This window comes from Sinocyclocheilus anshuiensis, unplaced genomic scaffold (genome assembly GCF_001515605.1).
Source record: "Sinocyclocheilus anshuiensis isolate Anshui unplaced genomic scaffold, SAMN03320099.WGS_v1.1 scaffold1806, whole genome shotgun sequence".
Classification (NCBI taxonomy): domain Eukaryota; kingdom Metazoa; phylum Chordata; class Actinopteri; order Cypriniformes; family Cyprinidae; genus Sinocyclocheilus; species Sinocyclocheilus anshuiensis.
In genome coordinates, this window is record NW_015544228.1 from 59,890 (window position 1) to 82,252 (window position 22,363).

At 36.8% G+C, this 22,363-nt stretch overlaps 1 protein-coding gene and 1 long non-coding RNA gene across 3 annotated transcripts in view; one reads left to right on the forward strand and one right to left on the reverse strand.

The window, feature by feature from the left end:
• LOC107697471 (ventral anterior homeobox 2-like) overlaps positions 1–18,228 on the forward strand; it is a 20,599-nt gene extending 2,371 nt beyond the window's left edge. For both annotated transcript variants that reach the window (XM_016498279.1, XM_016498280.1), the window contains exons 3-4: positions 2,696–2,883; positions 17,070–18,228. In XM_016498279.1, the coding sequence (XP_016353765.1) occupies positions 2,696–2,883; positions 17,070–17,552 (671 nt within the window). In that variant the 3' untranslated portion in view covers positions 17,553–18,228. The remainder of the gene's footprint in view (positions 1–2,695; positions 2,884–17,069) is intronic.
• Positions 1–22,363, reverse strand: part of LOC107697476 (uncharacterized) — a 63,653-nt gene that overhangs the window by 11,643 nt on the left and 29,647 nt on the right. The window contains exon 2 of the long non-coding RNA XR_001635195.1: positions 10,067–10,201. This is a non-coding gene — a long non-coding RNA (uncharacterized LOC107697476). The remainder of the gene's footprint in view (positions 1–10,066; positions 10,202–22,363) is intronic.

Here is a 22,363-nt window from a genome sequence, read left to right on the forward strand (position 1 = left end):
TATATAAATAAAAAATATAACTGTTTTTGAGAGGTGTCTTTTTATATTGTTTGCAATTTATGAAAGGGATTATAGGCCTATTTAATGTCATACAAACTGCAACCATCAAACATGAGTATTGAGCTTATTTTGTGTGTATCATTAAATGTTAGTGTTTGAGAGCCCAAAAAAAGGTTAAACAACGACATAAACATGCAACCATTACGCATAATCGAAAGCGGTTCTTTAAATTTATGAAAAATATCTAAATACGTAGCCCACTTCTAAATGTAGCTTAGTTTTTTAGTTTTTAGTTTTTAAACACAATGCATATTATATATTTCTTTGGCAGAACACCCTTTATTTACAGAGGTAAAGTCTTTCGAAACACATTATAAAATTGAGAAAAGGGAATAACTGTTCCCTTTTCAAAAAAATAATAACAACAACAAAAAGGTCCATACATAAATACCATTTTTAAAAGTTGTAATTTAGGGAATATGTGGTTGTAAAATAATTTCTGGTAAAGTGATATTATAGGCTATTTGCGTTCAGGAGGTGTAAGCCATTCACCTCGTGATAAATAAAAACATGTAAGTTACAATTCACGTTTACTATGCATATTTTTCGTGTTCCCATTGCAGCTTTTAGAAACAAGAACCAAAATGTAGCCAAAAATTGAAAATAAAAACGACATTAATATGTCTATAATAATAGGCCTACATAAATATCAATGCACTAAATATTTGACTATCATCTGAATTGTTTGCACCATGTAACTGTAACGAATTTGACATTTTAAAATGACAATTTTTGGCCGAATTAGTATCTGCATAGCAATGCTTATGATACTATTCAAAGCATTTATATATTTCCAATATAACTATTTTGTGAGTTTTATGTTGTTGTAATATATACAACAGGAAAATACTTGTTTAATTATAATATGTAACATGCTCTAAAATGCCCAGGCTTTTAATTTAAATGCCCTTTCACTATATGGTTTATGAAATTCAATGCACACAAACTGTCCGAGCATTGAGTCCTGCAATAGTGGCAGTGAATAGCCGAGCTAGTATTTGGGTTATGACTGGACGAGCTGTAGGGGATCCGAGTGGTTTTGGCGCAGTAAGCCCACAATCCCCGGTGTCACTATTTGTTTTTAAAGCTGACGATTGAATGCGCCCGAGTCCTCGTGAGAACCGGGGTCACTGAAAGGTCAGCAGGTCTGTGTCATAGGCTCGCGGTGATTTGAAACAGCGAGGAAAAAGCAATTAAAGAAGTGTTCGCCAATAACATTCTACCTCTTTACATCAACAAATACCATTAATCTTATTGTGATATTAAGTGTGATCGTAAAACACTGAGCTTGGTTGCCAGGCAGACATTCAGACAGGCGGAGATATAGATGTACAGAACGTCATGCTAAATATTAATACTTTACCACATCATTTTAACACAGAGCTAATTAAACCCATTCTAATAACATATCACATTAATATGCTTTAACAGTTACCATTTCTGAAGTTCTGAAAAAAATCAGCAAAGCTACATTTAAGTATCTTCTTGTAGTCACAACCTGACAGATATGACTCACTGCAATATGACCAAAAGCATTTTCCCCCTAAAATAGTGCACATAGTATATTAATTTCTGTTTATTATTTGTCAGTGATATCTTTATTATGTTTGGTTTCTAGGAAAATGTGAAATAAGAACTGACAATGCTATAGAATTGCGTATATAATTCAATTACTATACATTGAATAAATCTTTCTCAAATCAATCAATACTATTGCACTGTTTAGTGAGCGTATCTTATATGCACAAAGACTCAAAACCGCTTGGATATTTAATTTGAAAGGGATGTGAAAATGAATAGTATACAGTAGATCAACAATATAATGATCAATAAAAATGTTGCATTTTAACAACAAAACATTTCTTACATTTGTTTATAAAATGTATTAACCAAGACTAAGAATATCTTGGTGGCAGATATTGTATGCATGTAATGCCATATTTATCACATAATTATCTGATATTATGATTTCTGATGTTGCATGTCAGTCGTGATATCAATACAATGTTGTATTACTGTGTTGATAATATTGTTTCATGCTGACAAAAATAAATAAATCTTCAAGTGACTGCAAACTATGTACTTTCTTGATATGCTGCTTTGGTCTGTCTGGATGAACATGAACACAAATGTTGTAATGCAAATATGTTTTCACGATTTGATCCAACAAATAGACCAAAAAAGCTTAAGCAGGTCTCAATACCAATCAAGTACAATGGCAGGATATTGGAGTTTAAAGCTCCTCTTTGGCAACTTATTTGTTGTGTACTAGATTTCGCAATGTGAAACAAAATTAAATCTCGATTAAACTACTCAAATTTTCAACAATTTCGCCACTAAACTAACCACTTCTTACAGGCACTATAAATAATCAAACGTCTTTAGAAATCGTAAGCAATACACATCTTTATACTGAGATAAATTCTAGCCTGTTTATCTGACAATATGTACAAATTCAGTTTTTTTCTGTGATGCAAAAATGATCTAAACATGTACACACTCTTATTGTCATCCGTATTTTTAAATACGTTACAATATATTAAACCGGGTTTTCTCCCACTCCTAATAATGCAAGAGAATTGGCTAATTTCAAAACGAATGGTAAATCATGTAATGCATGTGTGTGCTTTGACAGACGCCAAGGGCACTATTCGGGAGATTGTTCTGCCAAAAGGCCTGGATCTGGACCGGCCGAAGCGCACGCGGACCTCGTTCACGGCGGAGCAGCTCTACCGGCTGGAGCTCGAGTTCCAGCGATGCCAGTATGTGGTCGGACGCGAGCGCACGGAGCTCGCCAGACTGCTCAATCTGTCAGAAACTCAGGTACCAAACGCATTCATGTTTGTTAGACATGATAATAGTGAGCTTCGCTTTTGAATGAGGTGCTGCTTTTCAATGCAATATAAATATATATTTGAATAGCCTATAAAAATTATTTAATGGTTGGTGTATAGCAAATTATTATTATTATGATGTTTTGTAAGCTATTTTTTTATATTATATTGATTACATTTCTGTTTGCAATTTGATTGCGTCTCTGTAAATTCTCTCGAATTCCTCTTCATGTGATATGTTTTGATGACATCGAAGTTATTTCTTCGATTTTTTTCAAGTGTTTAATATTATATAGCGCGGTAAAGGAGATTAGATCCGATCAGATTAACTGCAGTGCAGTGTCACGATAAGTATTTAAGTCAGATTTTTTTTTAGAGTCTGCAAAATACCTCAACATTTCTTTTAGAGACTGCCTGCTATGTTAAAATTGATCTTGTTATTGATTTTTACAGTGTATTTACAACAAAACATATTTACTGGGTTATAAAACTAAATAAATATTTGCGTAATATACTCAATGATAATACCATGTAAAAATACAATAAATAGCCAACTAAAAAAATAAAGTAAATGTAGCCTAATGCAAAATTTAAATAAAAAGGTTTTAACACGACAGACAGACAGACAGACAGACAGACAGATAGACAGATATATATAGATAAATAATAAATAAATATTTAGTTAATTAGTTATTCATATCCCAACAAAACTAATAATAAATGACCTGTTTTCGTTGACCTGTTGTGTCTTGAATCTGAACATTTGAATGTATTGATCTGAAACCGGAAATAAGTAAATATAAATAAAACAATAAATAAACGAATGGACGGATAGATGGATGGATAAAGAAATTACTGAACGAATGAATGAATGAATGTTTTGTCAAAGCAGTCAATGGTTGGTCAGATGTTATAGCAAACTGGCAAAAAATGTAACGAGTGTAGACGTCAAATCGAGCTCCTGTCTGCAAATGCTGCATGTCAGCCACCATTGTTATGAACACAATACTCATAATTAGTATTCGCACAGTGGGCGTTAGTGGGAGGAGCATTTCTTTATCCAGACGTGGAAAAAAAAAAAACGGGGCCCCAGTTGTCCAGGCATCATTCATGCACTGAACTGCGTCAGATGTACTTTATCTATTTTTTAGGTTGCCTACAATTTTTTTTTTAATTAATTTCAAAGTTTAATTTAGTTAAATGGTATCATCCAAGGGATTAAAAAAACCGAATAACAACTATAAAACTCGTACGATTAAACGATAAGCCGTTACTCGCGGATCCACCTATTGGTCATCTAACATATATCTTTGTGTTTTCAAAACGCAAAGATATATGTTAGATGACCAATCTAACATAGCGTGTATCAGCGTGTTTTCAAAATAGACTATCACACAGAGAATATCCTGTATAAATCACCTCAATAAATCACACTGAATCGTGTTTAGACGCACGGTATTATGTGGACATTCATGATGGCTTCAGAACTCAATTTTTCAAAACACGCAATTTTGGTTTAATGCTGTATTTATTTATTTATTTATAAATAGCAGACAATGATGTAGTAATTTCAAAGCAATTTCAATATATTATCTGCACTGACCACGGGTCTTAGATCGCCATAAAGCTGCATCTGAAAAAGATGATTTCATGCAATGTAGATAATCAGTTGCATGGTTTGATTCAAACAATGTTTTCATTACATTGCTGGCACCTGCAAGGGTTTATTAAAACAAACCGATTTTAAAAGGTTAATGGAGCCATGCATTTATGATGTTTGCAGTCATGTTTTCAAACCGTGCTATATTTTGCTTTAAATTGATCCAAACAAAACAATATTGTGACCCAATTAGAAATTAATGAATTAATGAAACGAGTTATTAATAATACCCTTATGTCAAATTCTTGTAGACCTGCATAGCGGCATACTGTACATTTCAATCGGTTTCCCTTAAAAAAAAAATCCCATCAGTGTAAATGATCATATTGATGTAGTTTGGTGGCAGGTCAGAGATGTGAAGCTAGGGGCGCTGTGCGGATGTCATTATTACAGATGCATTTATAAGTGAATTTGTAAAACGATTATAAACACATGGATTTTGAAAGATCCATATAACAACATTATGCTTACAACAAATAAAAGGAGAGCTCTCTAAGTTTTGAACGAGCACACAATGGTATTTGACCTGAAATACGTTTGAAGCCTGTGTGACTTGCTATGGACCATCTAAAACTAAACTGTATCATGCATTGTTTTTATTTTTTTTTAGCTCATATAAATTGAGATTCCATTACATAAAATAGTTGTAACCAAATCATGTTTTTTTGTCCCACACTGCAGGACCATTCAAAATTAACTAGGTTATTAAAATGGTGAAAACGTAAGCGAAATAGTGACTAGTTAGATAAGCATTAAACGTGATGATGAATAAAAAAGGTATGAATACGATATACGTCAACTAAAGACTGAATGCAATTAATCAAATTAAACAAGAACTTCAGTCAGCTTTGAACAGTGCATTTTACTGGCTCTCGCAAAAGTACATAGACTATAGAAACAAAATCATCGTATGCAATCTTTCTATAGAATTCTTATGAGCACTAATATTCAGGTATAGGCTATATTTTTCTAAATTGAAATTAAAACTAATTAAAACTTTGCTGGTCTGAAGAACTCGCGGTCAGTGTATAAACGAGTCTGTAAATCGGGTCAAAAGTTTCGTTAAGGCAGAATTAATCTCTTCATTTAAATGTGATATATATTTTCTGATATATATTAATGTGAATACAATTTATGAATAAAGAGCCCAAAACAATCAGACGCAGTATAAGAGTTCATTATTGACAATGGAAATATAAAAAATGGAAAATCCGCTCTCATTAAGTTTTAGTTGAACTTAAAAAAATAATAATAATAATATACAACGTACATCGTTTCTCTGAAATCAAATCTGTAAATCATATCTTGTAAAGCTATGAACCAGCTGGTCACCAAAGTGATAAAATTATGGCTTTGGAGGCAATAAATCGTGTTCAATACAAAAAGCGTTTCCATTTTCATTTTAATGAAATTGCTTTTAAAATTTACATATCACAGATTGAGTGCTAAAACTTATTCATATCCATTTATGCTCAGACAAATTATCTTGGTGCAACAGCTTCCATTTCGACGTGCAAATGCGATTGTAAAATATGTGCATTTCAGTTTATTCCACTGCAATTTGTCGATGTAAATATGCATCTATTAACATAATTCATAAATATATGAAAGCAAAATAACATAAATCTAACCTAACCTAATGAGTGTTTAGTTATGCACATGCAGTGTTTTGAGCCTTTGGATAATCACGTGTCTATAGAAATTTGATATTTTTTTATAAATAATGCGCATTTAGCCTATTTTTCTATCCGTTGGCATCACAGTGGCATCTGTAGGTGTTTCTATGTTTCTACGGGTACAATATCGAAAGACGTCACACTATTCAATAATTAATTCCAATATTATACAGCTTTATCGAAATCCATTTAGTCCAAGATTACTTACTAATTATTTACAATTATACTCATAAATATGCAGTCGCGCACTCCTGAGTTGTGGACTGTTTTGTATATCTGATACTAGTTTCTGAATCGCATGAGTTTAACTAGAGGAAAAGAGAAACTAACATCTCCTGTCAGGCGAGAAAACATTTGCAATGGCTATGAACTCCCAATGAATTCCGGCATATAACACGACCAGATCCTTATCTTTAACTTTTCACAGTCTTTGCGCTTGTGCTTCTCTCCCGAGAGACAAAACATGCAGCGTTTTGAGCCTTTGGATAATCACGTGTCTATAGAAATGAGGTATTTTTTATAAATAATGCGCATTTAGCCTATTTTTCTATCCTTTGGCATCACAGTGGCATCTGTAGGTGTTTCTATGTTTCTACGGGTACAATATCGAAAGACGTCACACTATTCAATAATTAATTCCAATATTATACAGCTTTATCGAAATCCATTTAGTCCAAGATTACTTACTAATTATTTACAATTATACTCATAAATATGCAGTCGCGCACTCCTGAGTTGTGGACTGTTTTGTATATCTGATACTAGTTTCTGAATCGCATGAGTTTAACTAGAGGAAAAGAGAAACTAACATCTCCTGTCAGGCGAGAAAACATTTGCAATGGCTATGAACTCCCAATGAATTCCGGCATATAACACGACCAGATCCTTATCTTTAACTTTTCACAGTCTTTGCGCTTGTGCTTCTCTCCCGAGAGACAAAATGTGCGTCAGAAACTTATGATAAAAAGGTCAATGGTCAAAACACTCAATCTATCCAAACTAAACGACGAGGGATGTATTTGATCGTCTTGGCTTAAAACCCAATCAATGTGGTTCTAAATGGACTCAAGGACTCGTTTGAGAAAAGTGACGATGCATTAAGCTGCGTTTTGACATTTTTTTTGAAAAGCCGTGATTTCTTGCGTCAATTGCGGTTTTTATTCGAATGGAATAATTAAATCTAGCCTCTATATTCAACGCAGAATTGACTTCGTTCTCTCATAATAATTGAATAAGAATCGAGAAAGTGGTCAGTCTTGTGAAAGCAGAGAATAGAGCTTTAAATTATCTTCAAACTGGATCGAATTTAAAGATAAGGCACGAGATTGAGCGTTTCCCCCTTCATTTTAAAGGAAATATATAACATTAATGAGAATATTGCGATAGATAGATAGATAGATGTTGCATGAATATGATTTTGTACCATTACCATATGATACCATCACTGTACATACTATAGTACTTCTTTTGTAATGGTATATAGGTAACCACTCTTATGGAGGACAATCATGGACTGTTAAGGAGTTTATTCAACTTTTTCATTTGATGAACTGCATTTCAGTGTCACAGTTGAAGATGACTCACCTTGTGAGATTTAAAAGCAGCTCAACTTTTCCCTGCAGCTTCTCCGAGGATCAGTTTAGTCTGTGTTGGAGTGTACGCATGGGAGGAGTAATTGGCTAAATGTGAAGTATTTCAAAGTTATAGGAATTCCCTGTTTGTTTACAGCAAAATGAGTTTTTTTTTCCTCAGACCCTGTCCCCAGCAGATGGCTCCCCGCTCCAGCGTAACACAGCAGGGATCCGAACTGAATATGGGGTATTCAGGGCCCTGTAGACTCGTTGATCGTCAAGCAGATCCGATGTCTGCTAGATATTTATCATCTGAGATACTGCTGTTAATTTATATACAGACTGAATCGGGAGCCTTTATTCAGGCTTAACTGTTAACCTTATTTCAATTGTGCTTTGATAGCTTGGCATCACTGAATGAGAGCCCACAAAATAGAGGCTCGTGGAAAAATAAATTGAAGAACAAGAACAGCTTGAGCCGCGGCATCCTGACCTGTTTGCTTAAAGCATGAGGAAATAAACCGTTTTTTTGCAGCACTTTGTTTCCTTATGTTTATTAAAGTGAGCGCTTTTTATTAGCCGAGTGAGTGACAGTTCACCTCAGCGTTTCTCTATTTGAGCACAGTGAGTCTGTTCCATCAGTGTGACCTTAACAAACATAAGCAGAACGCAGGGGTTGACTTCAAACTGGACCCTTTGATGAAAGGCAACAGTCAGATTATGATTTATAAGGTTCTAGCAGCAAGTTTCAGGCCGCAAATATGTTTGATTGAATACATATTTGGGTTTTGGGGTGAGGTTGATGTACAAACACAGCTGGCAAACATGAAATCTGAATGTTTCTGAATTCGCAGGTCCTCGCGGTGATAAAAAGCAGCTTTAAAAGAATTAAATTGGCAGTTCTGAAAGCCTTGAGTGAGTCAGTGTGCGCAATCTTTTTATCAATACAGCCAGCAGCATGTTGCCACAAAGCACGACGCACGGATGGAATCTCACACACACACACACACACACATACACAAAGTCTTGTGTTAATGACATAAGAATACCATTTTTGTCATTTTCAGTTGATCTTTCACTCTTGAGCCTTTTGTGTTCCTCTTTACCTTGAAATTGGAGTTTACAGTTATATTTTAGGTGAAGAAACATCCTGTTTCACTTTGTTGTGTGTTTGTCTTTACATTTTAAAATAAAGCTTATTTTATTGGTGTCGAAATGGAATCTTTCCATTCCACAAAAGGTTCTACAGATTTTTTAGAATGTTTTTCAAACGAAAATGGTTATTTTCTAATGCACTGCTGTGAAACCCCCCTGATGGAAGTTTTATTTTTAAGAATGTGCCATTAAATTCGGGTTTACAGTAATGTTTTGGGTTATAAAACATCCGGTTTCATTTAGAAATATGTTTGTTTATTTAAAGTGGGTTGAGGATGTTGACTTCAACACTGGCTGTATCTTCTTTACTGCGCACACACAAAGCTTATGATATAAGTTTCTGTTATTAGAGTTGAACTTTAACTCTTTTGAGCCTTTTGTGCTTTTCCCTTAAGGTTTACCGTAATGCTTTGGGTACAGAATCATCCTGTTTCACTTAGAAATATGCTGCATTAATCAAAGTGGGATGTCTTTGACTTCTACACTGTTCATCTTTCTCAGTGGTTTTGTGTTAATCAAGCAGGGCCTTGAAATTTTTATTTTCTTTGTCTTTTTAAATAAAATATCACAGACAGTCAAGGACTGAAAGACTCTTATTTTCCACATATTAAATGATTTTGCTTGGTTTTAAAATGGGAATGCACTGTTTGGTGAAGAATAGCCAATGCCGATCAGCATAATGTGGCGACTTTTGATTTTCTGTTTACACAGGAGAACGACCAAGGAGTAATTACCTTAACTGTGTAGCCAATTCAGAGAATGCATTTGATGCATTTGTGTTTGATATTATTAAAAACACCTAAGAACGTATAGATGAACATTTATGAACTGAATGCGGCTTTTATTTGTCTGAATATTATATGCTTAAATGTAGCAACTGGTGGCTCCGCTGTGTGGTCTTTATTCCCAAGATCTCTGGGCTTTGCTTAACACATTGTACCATTCTTTTGTTGCTTTCGGTTCATCCACGAGAAAGCCATGGATTTAATGGATGAAAGACCGTGTAAGCCATGAATAAATAGTAAGTGTAAGTGATTGAAGCAAGAGCTTTAGAAGGAAAAATCATTATATCTGATAGATAGATAGAGCTTCTGGTTGCTTTTTACTCACAGATAATCGTGTCTTGCCGTACATCCGCCACTGAGCTGGTGACCTAACGAACGCTTTCGTTGTTCATTGTTCTCTTCTACACCCAGACAGCATGTAAAGTAACGTAACGTCTGGCACAAAAAGAAGAGATGAGATCTAGAAGAGGCAAAGAAAGAAAGGCACCAGTTTAGACAATCTGAGCACTTAGAATGGACCGTGTTAGTGGACAATGTTAGTAAGTCAATTTCATTTTCATTTTGCAGCTTATAGTTTGCTTTGCTGACAGCGGTATGTGAGAAAACGACTTTAGGAGCAGAAAGTATGAGTCAGGACTTTAACCAGCATGTGCTGGTCAGGCCTCAGAGGAGCGGAAAAGTTGATGAGATTGAAGGGCGGTGTTTGCATGTAATTCTGCGGTTTGTCATTCGTCAACCAGATTGTAATACAATTATCTGATAGGATCAGAGAGAACAGAAAACTCTAAACACTTAACTCGGTTTAAATCGGAGTCCCAGATCTGAACACTGACTTTCTAAAACGAGGTACAAAATAGAGATGAATTATGAGGGAGAAAAAAATGCTCAAATTTACAGTCACTCCTTCAGCAGATTAGAAATCCCCTCATATCAGTGCTGATTTTTTTTATTTTCCTTTTATTAATATAACAATATTATTATATTCATATAACAACGTATAGCATTTAAATGTACATTAAATATTGAAAATTAAATATAAAATAATTACACTATTATTATATTCATATAACAAAGTATAATGTTTTAAATGTACAATTAAAATATAAATCAATAATGATATTATTATATGAATTAAACAATGTATAGTGTTTAAATATAAATTAAATATTTAAAATAATATAACAATATTATGTTAATATAGCTAACAAGGAATAGTTTTAGATGTACATTAAATAATTTAATAACAAATACAAATATAGCAATATTATATTAATATCACAAAGTACAGTGTTTTAAATGTACATTAAATCATTTTAAATCATTTAAATCTACAAAAATATATATTTAAGGTGGAAATGCATGATCACAGTGGAGATCTCTGTTAGACTGTGCTGTTGAACGTCGACCACTAGAGGCGCTGTGGTTCAGAAGGGATGCCTTTTAATCCAATGGGAGGACACAACTTCTCAGTATCTGCCCACACACTGTAAGCCTAATTGCCCGATCACATATGCACACAGGCCGCGTCATCCAGTAGTGCTGGGGGAAGGGAACTAATAATAGTCCAAATGCTTTTGCTGTTAGGAGGATTATAGAGCCCTATCTACCAGCCATCGGTAAGACAGGGTTGACCGTTGGCTGAACCTGCGCAAACACGTGCTTTGTTAAAACTAGGAACAAGGGTCAGGGTATGAGGAAAAGTGGGTAAACAGATGTAATTGGGTAGGATGATCAGGTAATAGGAATAGAAAAAAGAATATTATATTTGCATATGCATGCATGCAACACTGGTCTTTTTTCCCCACTTTTCCCTTCCACATTACAATACAGGTGAGCTGCGTGTTACAGAATGTGTGTACAACATCTGACCGGACAGAACAGCACAAGTATGTTCATGGCAAACCATATGTTGTGTGCATATGCATGTGTACCAAGAGAGTTTCTAAAGACATCAACTCAGGCCTCGGCTAAATCAAAAATCCCTCAGTAAAGATGCATGAGATTAATGACCTACAAGCTCTTTAAAGAAGAGAGGTCACAGAGGGGTCACCGAATCACCAGAATGCCTCATCGCGCTGGCTGCACAGCGTTATCACATGTGTGGAATCAAGAGGGCAGTTAACGGCCAGTGTAACTTCTGGACAGGGTCAACAAAGGTGTCAAAAAGATCAGCAGACGGTCAGGTGCTTGAGCATCTCACTCTTTTTATACTCTAGAATAAGTTTATTTCTTTGGATTTTCAATGTGTTATTCAGGGTTGTGCAAAATTCAGAATTGACGAATGCATATCTCTCTATCTAGCATCCATCCATCATTCTATCCCATCCATCTATCTTTCTATTATCTATCATCCATCATTCTATCCACCATCCTATCATCTATCCATCTCTTTCTATCCATCTATCAGCCATCCATCCATTCTATCATCTATTTATCTATCATTCTATTCATCCATCTTTCTACCCATCTATCATTGATCCATCATTCTATCATCTATCCATACATCTTTATCATATATCTATTCATCCATATCAATTTATCAATCTGTCCCTCCATCCTTCGTTCTTTTTTTCCATCTATTCATCCATCCATCATTCCATCTATCTTTCTATGATCTATCATCCATCGTTCTACCCATCCTTCTATCATCTATCCATCCATCGTTCTATCCATCTATCATCCATCTTTATCATCCATCCATCCATCATTCTGTTTATCCATCCATCATTTTACCCATCTATCTTTCTATCCATCCCTCCATCTAGCTAGCTAGCTTAGTCTTTTTCTAGCACTTTCCAAAAGACAATGAACACTCAGTTTGTCTTGACAAACTTTGCTCTAGAAAGTTCATGCCGCTCATGTTTCATGAGCCCCACTATACACTAAACTTGCAACCTCATTTTCATTCATGTCAAATTTAATTGTCAAATTAATTGTCATGTCAGATTGCCATTTACCATGACTACAGTCCATGACATCATCATTCATATCTACATGCACAGAGCAACAACATAAACAGAGAAGATGATGGTGGAGGATATAGGGGCTCCAATTACAGCAGAACTGATACAATTTCAGTAGGATAGCAAAAGTATCTGATGAATTGACGTACTGGAGTTCATTCTGCACCAGTGCATTGTGCTGATTCTGAGTTCGCTGAAGAACGAGAGTGGAGTGGATTGGGATGCCGCAGGCCCGGGAGCAAATCCAGGTTATGCAGATCCTGCCTTTAGTAATCTCTGCCCCAGCGGTTAACCCTCGATCTCATTAAAGAGGATTTCATCCCAATAGTGTAGATGTATGATGGAAGAGATTTGCTTTCGTATTTACACTCCCATATTTTATTTTTTTATTTTGCTTTCTGTAAAGTCAAAATATGTTTTGTAATCTAAAACTGTAAGCTCCGCTCACTATAGGGTCTGCAAAAAAATCTGAAATATGAATACCAATACATAGATTACAGCCTTAAAGTATAAAAAAGCTTTAAATATATTGAGCATGTAAATACATACTTTGCATGCTCTCGTAGACATACTATTCATGAACACATCATCAGTATGCTCGCGTAAGCTTGAAGGGATCACGCCACAATCTCATTATCCTCACACTAATGGCTACATCGAGTCCATGATCTCAGTGTTACAGACCTCAGCTTGCAATACTGTTTGGCCCAGGTTTTATTCAGCTGTTAGCGTCTTACGGCGTTTACGATGGAAATTCATTTCCGGAGTGTGTTTGTAAACTGCTGTCGTCATGGAGGTCATCATACAGCTGTAAACAATACAGGTCCTGGGTCATACGTTCTTAGAGACTCCTAATGAATGGAGTTTGTACCAATGAGAGGGACTGAAACTATGTGACGGACTTTATAGCCTTCAAATGGTGAAACACTGTTTACAACGTGCTATATATACAGAGTTCTGGCATGAAACTCTAGATTGAGCAGTCCGATAGGTCTAACTCAATCTGACCTAATCACATCATTATCACATGGCACAGCTGATTGGCTCTCTTCTGTATCGGTAGCCAATGAGCTCACTGCTCAACATTCAAATATATGACTAGTGCTTGCCATAACAGTTGAAGCTTGCTTCAGAAATCCTCCACCTTCCCCAGATCCACCTGTATACAGTAGATCTGCTACGAGGTGATTCATGTATGCTATATGGGGGTTATTTCATGTATGTTATATTTGCAGCAGCAAGATTTCTTACATGCTCACAGCAGCATGTTGTGGATGTATTGGCAGTAGCAAGTCTCGGTACTTGCTCTGCCGCCGCAGCAGCAGCAGATCTATTCTGCCAAGACCAAATACATTAACATTGTCATGTACATTACCATGCCAATCCCTCCGAGAGTTGTCATGACAGAAATATATTTGTCCTTGTGTAAAGTTTTAAATATTGAAATTTAAAAGAACTCTTTTCTATTTGAATATATTTTGAAATGTAATTTATTCCGGTGACACAAAGCTGAATTTTAAACATCATTACTCCAGTCTTCAGTGTCATTCAGTTCAGTGTCAGAAATCATTCTGCTGCTTGCTATTTGTCTAACACTACTAAATGTAATGTCATCAAGGCCTCTTTAGTTTCAACTAATGGTTGCTAGTTGTGCTTCAACCCCTTTTTAAAATCCAGTCAAGCCCTAATGGATAGTGAAGTGAAGTCCCATCTTAGGTTTTTCTTGGTGAATATCCTCACACATATTTCACTGTAAAATACATAACAGAAGTAAAACAGGCTGCAAATATTGTTTCACATTGCCTCAAGCATCAAGTATTCACATGTGGCAAAACTAAAGTCCTTTTTTCTTGTGCATGGACATAGCCATATACAGAGAAAAGCGTCAAAAGTGTCTCATACAGCAGACAAGTGTGAAGTGCTGTGCTCGATGGGATCTGAACCTCAATCATCCCATGTTCTAGAGCCCTAAACATTAAGAGTGAGAAAATGAGTGTGAATGTGGATTTCTGAGAGCTCACGATGTGTTCATGCGTCTGCGCGCATGTACAGTCGAAAATGGCGCCATCTCCTCCTTTATGGTCCCCAGGGTGGGACAAAGCCGCAGGTGACAGGTAAAAACCCGGTCAGGATTAAATGCATTTTTCATAGGCCTGATTTTCTCTATGTTTATGAGTGGAGCTTGATCTCGACCCGTCGTCAACCCCAGAATACACTCAGCAGCGCTGTATCAATTAAACATGCAGGACAAGGACATGCAGAGTACAGTGCACTTTTTTACCTGAGGTTAGTAGCGCTTTAACTCGAGTTCAGCGCACTTTTGAACATGCTTCATTGATCTTTGCTTATGAGGAAGCCATAAGGAGAAGCCTCCCATGTGTGTCAATGTTGCTGAACAGAAAACCCTGTTCAGTGTTGCCAGATTGGAAATGTCCACGTATCGTACCAGAAGCTCAAAATTATCGTATTTGGAAGAAAATAATCGTACACGAGTCAAACGTACAGAACACAGCTATTTATCTAAACCAACAACTTTTTGACACGACCTGCAAATTACCACAATAGATAACTAGGCGTACCGTGTTTACATTGGACGCGAGCAGTGTGACAAAATACTATAGAAACCATTATAATCAGTGACTGTTTGCACTGGATGCGACACGACACAACACATCCCCGACAGTAAACTGATGCCTCGTTCTATTTATGACGTATTAAAACGATTTGTAACACTCGCTTTGTCGCGTCCAGTGTAGACAGACTTTAGCTGTTAACTCCACATCTGAGCCACTGTCATCAGAAGCCTGTGTTGCCAGATGCTGAGGGGGTTCTTGCCATCATGGACCGCAACAGTGCTCGTTGGCTTTAAAGCAGGGCACCCTCATGCATTCTTAACACACTCTGAGGTGTGCATGAGCTCATTTAGAGTGTCTGTAATGAGCCGATTTCGTGTACGAATATAGAAGCCCTATGACTACAACTACCATCATTTGAATTGTCATAAAATTAGGAAATTATCGTACATTATGGGATTTTTGTTCATTATTGATCGTACATCATACAGAGGTCAAAATTATTGTACAAATACGATAATTATCGTACTTCTGGCAACACTGACCCTGTTTTTGTGGTAATCAGTGATGCTTGCTAAGGCACGTTTTTCCAAACACCTAACCCAAAAATTTAACTTGACACATACAATGACTTCACTCATACAATACGTGCTATAGACATGTTTCATAATTGCTTAATTTTGCAGTGTTAACCGTTATTTTCCTATTTATTAACGTGAAGCTGCTTTGAGACATTTTTAAGAGTGTCCTTAGTGTCCAAATACATGTTTGGTCCCAAAGTCACTGTATCCACCTTAGTATTTAACTTAAAAGCAGACATGACCATTTTATTTTTACCTGAATGCCTGAGGCTTCTGGTGTCATTTGTTTCCAGTTATATTACCTGTATAAAAACTGTGCATTTTGGCACTTAATGTTGCAAAGTGGTATTTGTCATTATATTGTTTGAATGTATTATCATTGTACTATTTACTGCATTTTGTTATTCTTCTAGTTATAGAGTGCTTCAGGGATGAAATATTTTTGCTAAAACCCAGAAATGAGTTGCATTTTAGCACTTCTGGTTCCACTGTCCTGAAGTCAATGGGTTTTTTCAAATGTTTTTTGGTTAAATGCTTGAAATAAGGTATTTGCTGAACACAAGCTCAAGATTTATTCACGTTTTATTTTATAGTATTATATGTACACTATAGGCACTAATATGTACCTCTAAGGTACTAATTAGCAACTACACTCAGATAAAAGGCACAATGTCACTGGGGCGGCACCCTTTCAAAAGGTACTAATATGTACCTTAAAGGTGCTAATATGCACCCTTTTTAGGGGTAAATAAGGTACAAAAATGTACCTTGTGAAAAGGTACTGCCCCAGTGACCGCTTTTGTACCTTTTTTTCTGAGTGTACATACAGAGGTCGTCAGGTACATTAAACATCAAACTGGCAAATTCATCTACTCATTAGTCCGCTCTTACGGCCTCGTTGTGTTCAAAATCGCACTCTTGCAAACTATTCAGAGTTGAAAGGTTAATGGCAATGATGTTGAAGACTGTGATGTAGTTTGTTTATAGCCTAAATTTAGCTTGTTGTGTTCATTTGTGAAGATTATCATGATGAACAAAACGTGTAGGAATCACAAACTTCTGTTATTCACAGAGCTTATTTTTTGAAATCATCCAAAAACCAATGGAAAAATCCCATTGGCTTTTTGTTAAGGAGACCAGGCTAATGAAGCTAATGAATCAAAAGTCTCACACTGTCAATTTCTCTTACAACGTTCGCTCTCGTTTGGCAGGTGAAAGTGTGGTTTCAAAACCGCCGCACCAAACAGAAGAAGGACCAGACCAAGGACACTGACAAACGGTCGTCGTCCACTTCCGAATCGTTCGCCACTTGCAACATCCTGCGGCTGCTTGAACAGGGGCGTCTTCTGTCTGTGCCTGCACATCCACCCAACCCGCTGCTGGCTCATCCGCACGCAGGCAACGGCTCGCTCCTGGGCAGCCCGTCCGTATCCACTTCCTCTGGGGTGAGTAGCAGCACCACGCCTCCCGGGGCGGTGGCGGGCGGGACGTTAGGACTGTCGCTGTCTTCTTTAGGCGGCACCTCGCCATGCCTCGGGGTCCCACCGCCCTCCCTATGCTTTACCATGCCTCTCCTGGTTGGCACCCATCACGAACTGCCATCGGGATATGGGTGCGGATCCTCAGCTTTCGAGCCCTACATGAGGATAGAGAGGAAGGACGGAGAGTTAAATGGGAAGAAGACTGTTTCCTAAAAACTTTCCCAACCGACTGGTACCTTCCCCGTTCTACCTGTCTCAGGGGTCTCACCTGTGCCGTGAACAACCGGGAGGTTCGCAAACTAACAGAAAGAGATTGAAAGACGGCCTCTCTTGCGCTAGTGCCTACAACCAAACCGAGGCCGGTCAGACTCCATCGTTCCAGTGGAGGTGAGCGTTTGGGACGAAGCCTGTAATTAAGTATCACCGTGTTCGGTGAATTTCATCGTCCACAGGTTTCCTTCCATTTTTGCATTAATTGTGTGGTGAGGAACTTATTCTATGTGAACGTTGGAAAACGCTGTAAATGTAACCGTGACTGTAAAAGGCTAAATCATTTCACAAGTTTAGTGTTAAAAAAAAAAAAAACTAGAAAATGAGGAAAAAAATTATCAACATTCTGGTACGTTTTTATGCTGCTCTAAATGAATTGACTTTGGGGAGCTTCGTGTCAATGTAAATGTGAGTCTATGTGAAAGTATAAGAATGAGAGAATTAGGAGAGTGAACACGTACAATAACAATAACAAGGCACTGACAACTTTTGTGGTATTTATTCCACACAAAACCTTGGTACTAATGAGAGTTCAATGGAAAGAATGATTATTCATATAGCAGTGATGCAACATTGAAGGGATAGTTCACCCAAAAATGAAAATTCTGTCATTAATTACTCACCCTCATGTAGTTCTAAAACCGTAAGACCCCGTTCATCTTCGGAACACAAATTAAGATATTTTTGATGAATTCTGAGACCTCTTTGACCCTCCCATAGACAGCAATGTAATTACCACGATCAAGGTCCAGAAACGTACCAAGGAGATCGGTAAAATAATCCATGTGACATCAGGGGTTCAACCATAATTTTACGAAGCTACGAGAATATTTTTGTACGCAAAGAAAACAAAAAGAGCGACTTTATTCAACAATTCGTCTCCTTCGCGTCACCCTGGTGCCATTTTGGAGAATATCCACCTAACGTAAACAGCGTATGCTATTTTGTATCAGCTGCGTCACGAGGATACATTGTTTTCATTCAAATCAAAGCACAAACAATGTAGAAAACATATCCACGTGACGCAGCTGACACAGAACAGCATACGCTGTTTACGTAATTACGGTTGAACCCCTGATGTCACATGGATTATTTTACCGATCTCCTTGCTACGTTTCTGGACCTTGATCGTGGTAATTACATTGCTGTCTATGGGAGGGTCAGAGAGCTCTCAGAATTCATCAAAAATATCTTAATTTGTGTTCCGAAGATGAACGGCGCTCTTACAGGTTTAGGATGACAAGAGGGTGAGTAATTAATGAGAATTTTCATTTTTGGGTGAACTAACCCTTTAAATCTGAGCATGTGGAGAATTACACAGGTCTTTGGCTAAATGCAAAGTAATAGCATCTAAAAGTGCTCATCACGAGCATTTCTCGTCAAGGATAAGTTGTCACAATGCACAACTCTGCGAAATTCGTCTCTTCTCTTGGTAACACGTGGATTTCTCAATTGAAAGCGAGGCCCTTATAGGCTCAACAACAATATAAGGACCCTTTTCACAGACTGTGATGTTATTAGCATCGTAAATCTAACAAGGTTCTCATTAACCTTACATTTCAGAAACTGGTTAAAGCTGCTGCGTGAGTGTTTCTAATGCAACGGCTGAGGGAGTGACAGCAAATTTGCCATCTTTCTTTGTTCTGACCAACGTAATCAATCAATTTTTTGAAAAGTCATAGAAACACATCTTTTCACTATTGGGACAAATGAGAACACAAATTATATTTCCTGTAGCTTCCATTCACTACTATAGAAATTCACCCAACTATGGTGACTTCCACTTCTGAGAACCCCAGTATGTGCACATCATTTAGACACCGACTGCAGTTTACATGCACTAATGCTTGCTTTGCAGTACTACAGGTTCCGAGACTGAATCAAAACAAAAATACACACTTACAAAAAAAGTACTTTGATAGAAGGATTGCTCTAAAGCAGGGGTGTCAAACTCAAATCCTGGAGGGCCGGAGCCCTGCACAGTTTAGATTCAACCCTAATTAAACACCTGATCCAACTAATCAAGTCTTTCAGGCTTATTTGAAAACTACATGGTATGTGTGTTGGAACAAAACTCTGCAGGGCTCCGGCCCTCCAGGAATTGAGTTTGACACCCCTGCTCTAAAGAATACATTGGTAGTACTTTTTTGTTTTGTGTGAAATTTATAAACTTTTTTTCACCACCCCACAAAGTTCATGAATGAACTTTGTCCTCCCCTGTCAGTATTAGTTATTAATGCTAAGTGTCTTGTCAGAGCCGTAAGGTCAGTTTGGGGCTCTTGCACATGCTTTTTATGACTGCAGAATTACAACCCACAATTAATCAGCATTTTGTCATTGACTCGAATCAGATGCACTTTACGTTAATGGATTTTATTAGTCTTCTTCACTCAAAACCTACCATGCATATCAGTAAGAATAGCATGCACCGGTTTTTAAAAATTCCCCAAATATTCCCAGTTTTTGTGTGTTGAAAAACAGACAAAGACATCTACTGCAACTACTTCCCAACTTCTAAACTGATTAAATGAAGTAATGCACCAAAGCTAGGCTAATACATGCAGACTCATGAAATATTTTCATATTTAAAGGATGATTTTGTAGCCTGTATCATGTAAAGGCTGCACCAAGCATTTTGCATGTAAAAGACAAAGCAATCCTATTCACACTGGGACGAAAATTGGCAGAAAACGTTTTTTTGAGTCCTGTAAAGTCAATTTTTCCTATGTGTGGCAAAAAACCCAACCAACAAATTAGATTTGGGGTTACAAAATAGCTGTATCCATGCCGAGTGAAATCGTTACTGTCTGGTTGAGTTAAAATCTGTTTTGTCTGATCCAGAGGACCAAAGGACCTTAGCACTTGTTTGTTTAGCTCTCAAGGAGCATTCACAGAGACAGCCATTTCAGGCGCTGGAACTTGCTGAGTCTGTGTGCTTACAATTTTTAAGTTTTCCGTTTTGCGTAAAGTTGAACTCCGTTTAACTTTGTTGCTAAACAGTTGCTCCCACTTACAGTATGTCACCCCTAAAAACAAAAAGTTAATGACTTCTGGTCACTTGAAATTGCTGTCAGTGTGAACGCCCTTTAATATGAATAGGCATTTTCAGTAGCTTCTAAGTCAGTCAACTACATATGGAAACTTATTTCTGTGTTATAAACTCACAATTCTGTTAGAGTTTTTGGAATGGAAGAGCAAGAATGTCTTTGATACAACATGATGGTGAGTGAAGGATGACAGAAATTTCATTTTTGGGTGAACTAGTCCTTTAAGTCAAGGTGAAAGTGACTTTACCCTGTTGAGTTGCTCTTCCATTGCTTTCTGAGAAAGACACGAACATGGTTTTAGCTTATACATCTAGTATTTGATTGCAAATGGATTGTAACTTGTGCATAAAAATTCTTGTCGCAGTGGTGGTGTTGTTGTCGAACACAGTTATTTTCTGTAAGATTCATGTATAATTCACTGCAGCATCATTTAGCCTGAAGCGCTGTGGCAGACACTGGCTCATAACATTAGCGCATGCAGTCGAGGCTTACCAGACAAAAACACACCCGTACACATCTCACGTTTTCTTTTCTCACTCTCTGGTTTTTGGTGACATCGCTCAAAGGGTTTCCTAAAAGAATGATGATGTGCTGATCATTTTGTTAACATGATTATTACTGAAAAACTAATGGGGCATCTCACAGACCTGTGAATTTAAAAAAGCAGCAGGGTTGTAGATTAAGAAAGCTTTGTAAACAGCTTTGAGCACTGAAGACCTTTACCATCACTACAAAATTATAAAAACTTGTTGCCCCTTTAATTATGAACCATATGTCTGAAATATGTTTTCAAAGTATGTTGAACAAGCAAAGACCGTATATATAAATAACATTGCCACAGATATGATTGTAAAATGTGGTTTGAGTTTACTGTGATTGTGTGGAAAGATTTTATGTTTTATTTGATCTCACTTCCATATTTTCTTCCATTGTTAAAGGGTCAGTGCTCTTGTTCTAGCACAAAGACTATGTGTAAGTAAGCCATAAGCTTTTTGGCAGTACTGCATTTGTGTGACCGTGTCAGAAAATTATAATAAAAAAAAAAAAAAAAAATTACATGATGGCACCAGCTTCTCACAAATAAGAAAACACTTAAACAGTATGTAAATATATGAGTCTTTGCACAGTATTTTCCTGTTGTATTATGTGATCTTACAGAAAAAAAAATGAATGAAAAATATAAATGCTTTACAATTCTTTGTCTCATTAACTATTTGCACTTATTTAAAAAAGTTTGTGTCCTGTGGCAAAAGAGCCTTTCTCATGGTTTGGCTAAAAAGCCAAGATATTGTACAATATGTACATGTGTTTTTATTCATATGCATATAAATATGTCTATGTAATTTGCCTACTTGTGTCATTTTTCTGACTCTGTTAAATGTTAAATGCATCTCTCTCTCTCTCTCTCTCTATATATATATATATTCATACCAATTACCATATATTATCTCTTTATAGATCTCTCTCTCTCTATGTATAATTTTTGTACTTACAATAATACATATTGTTATGCTGCAGTCATATGCTAAAATGCCTTAAAGTTCCACACTCTAGAGCAGTGTTTCTCAACCCTGGTCCTGGGCCCCCAGCACTGCACATTTTGTATGTCTCCCTAATCAAACACACCTGATTCAACTCATTAGCTCATTAAAAGAAACTCCAGGACCTGAAATGGGTGTGTCAGATAAGGGAGACATACAAAATGTG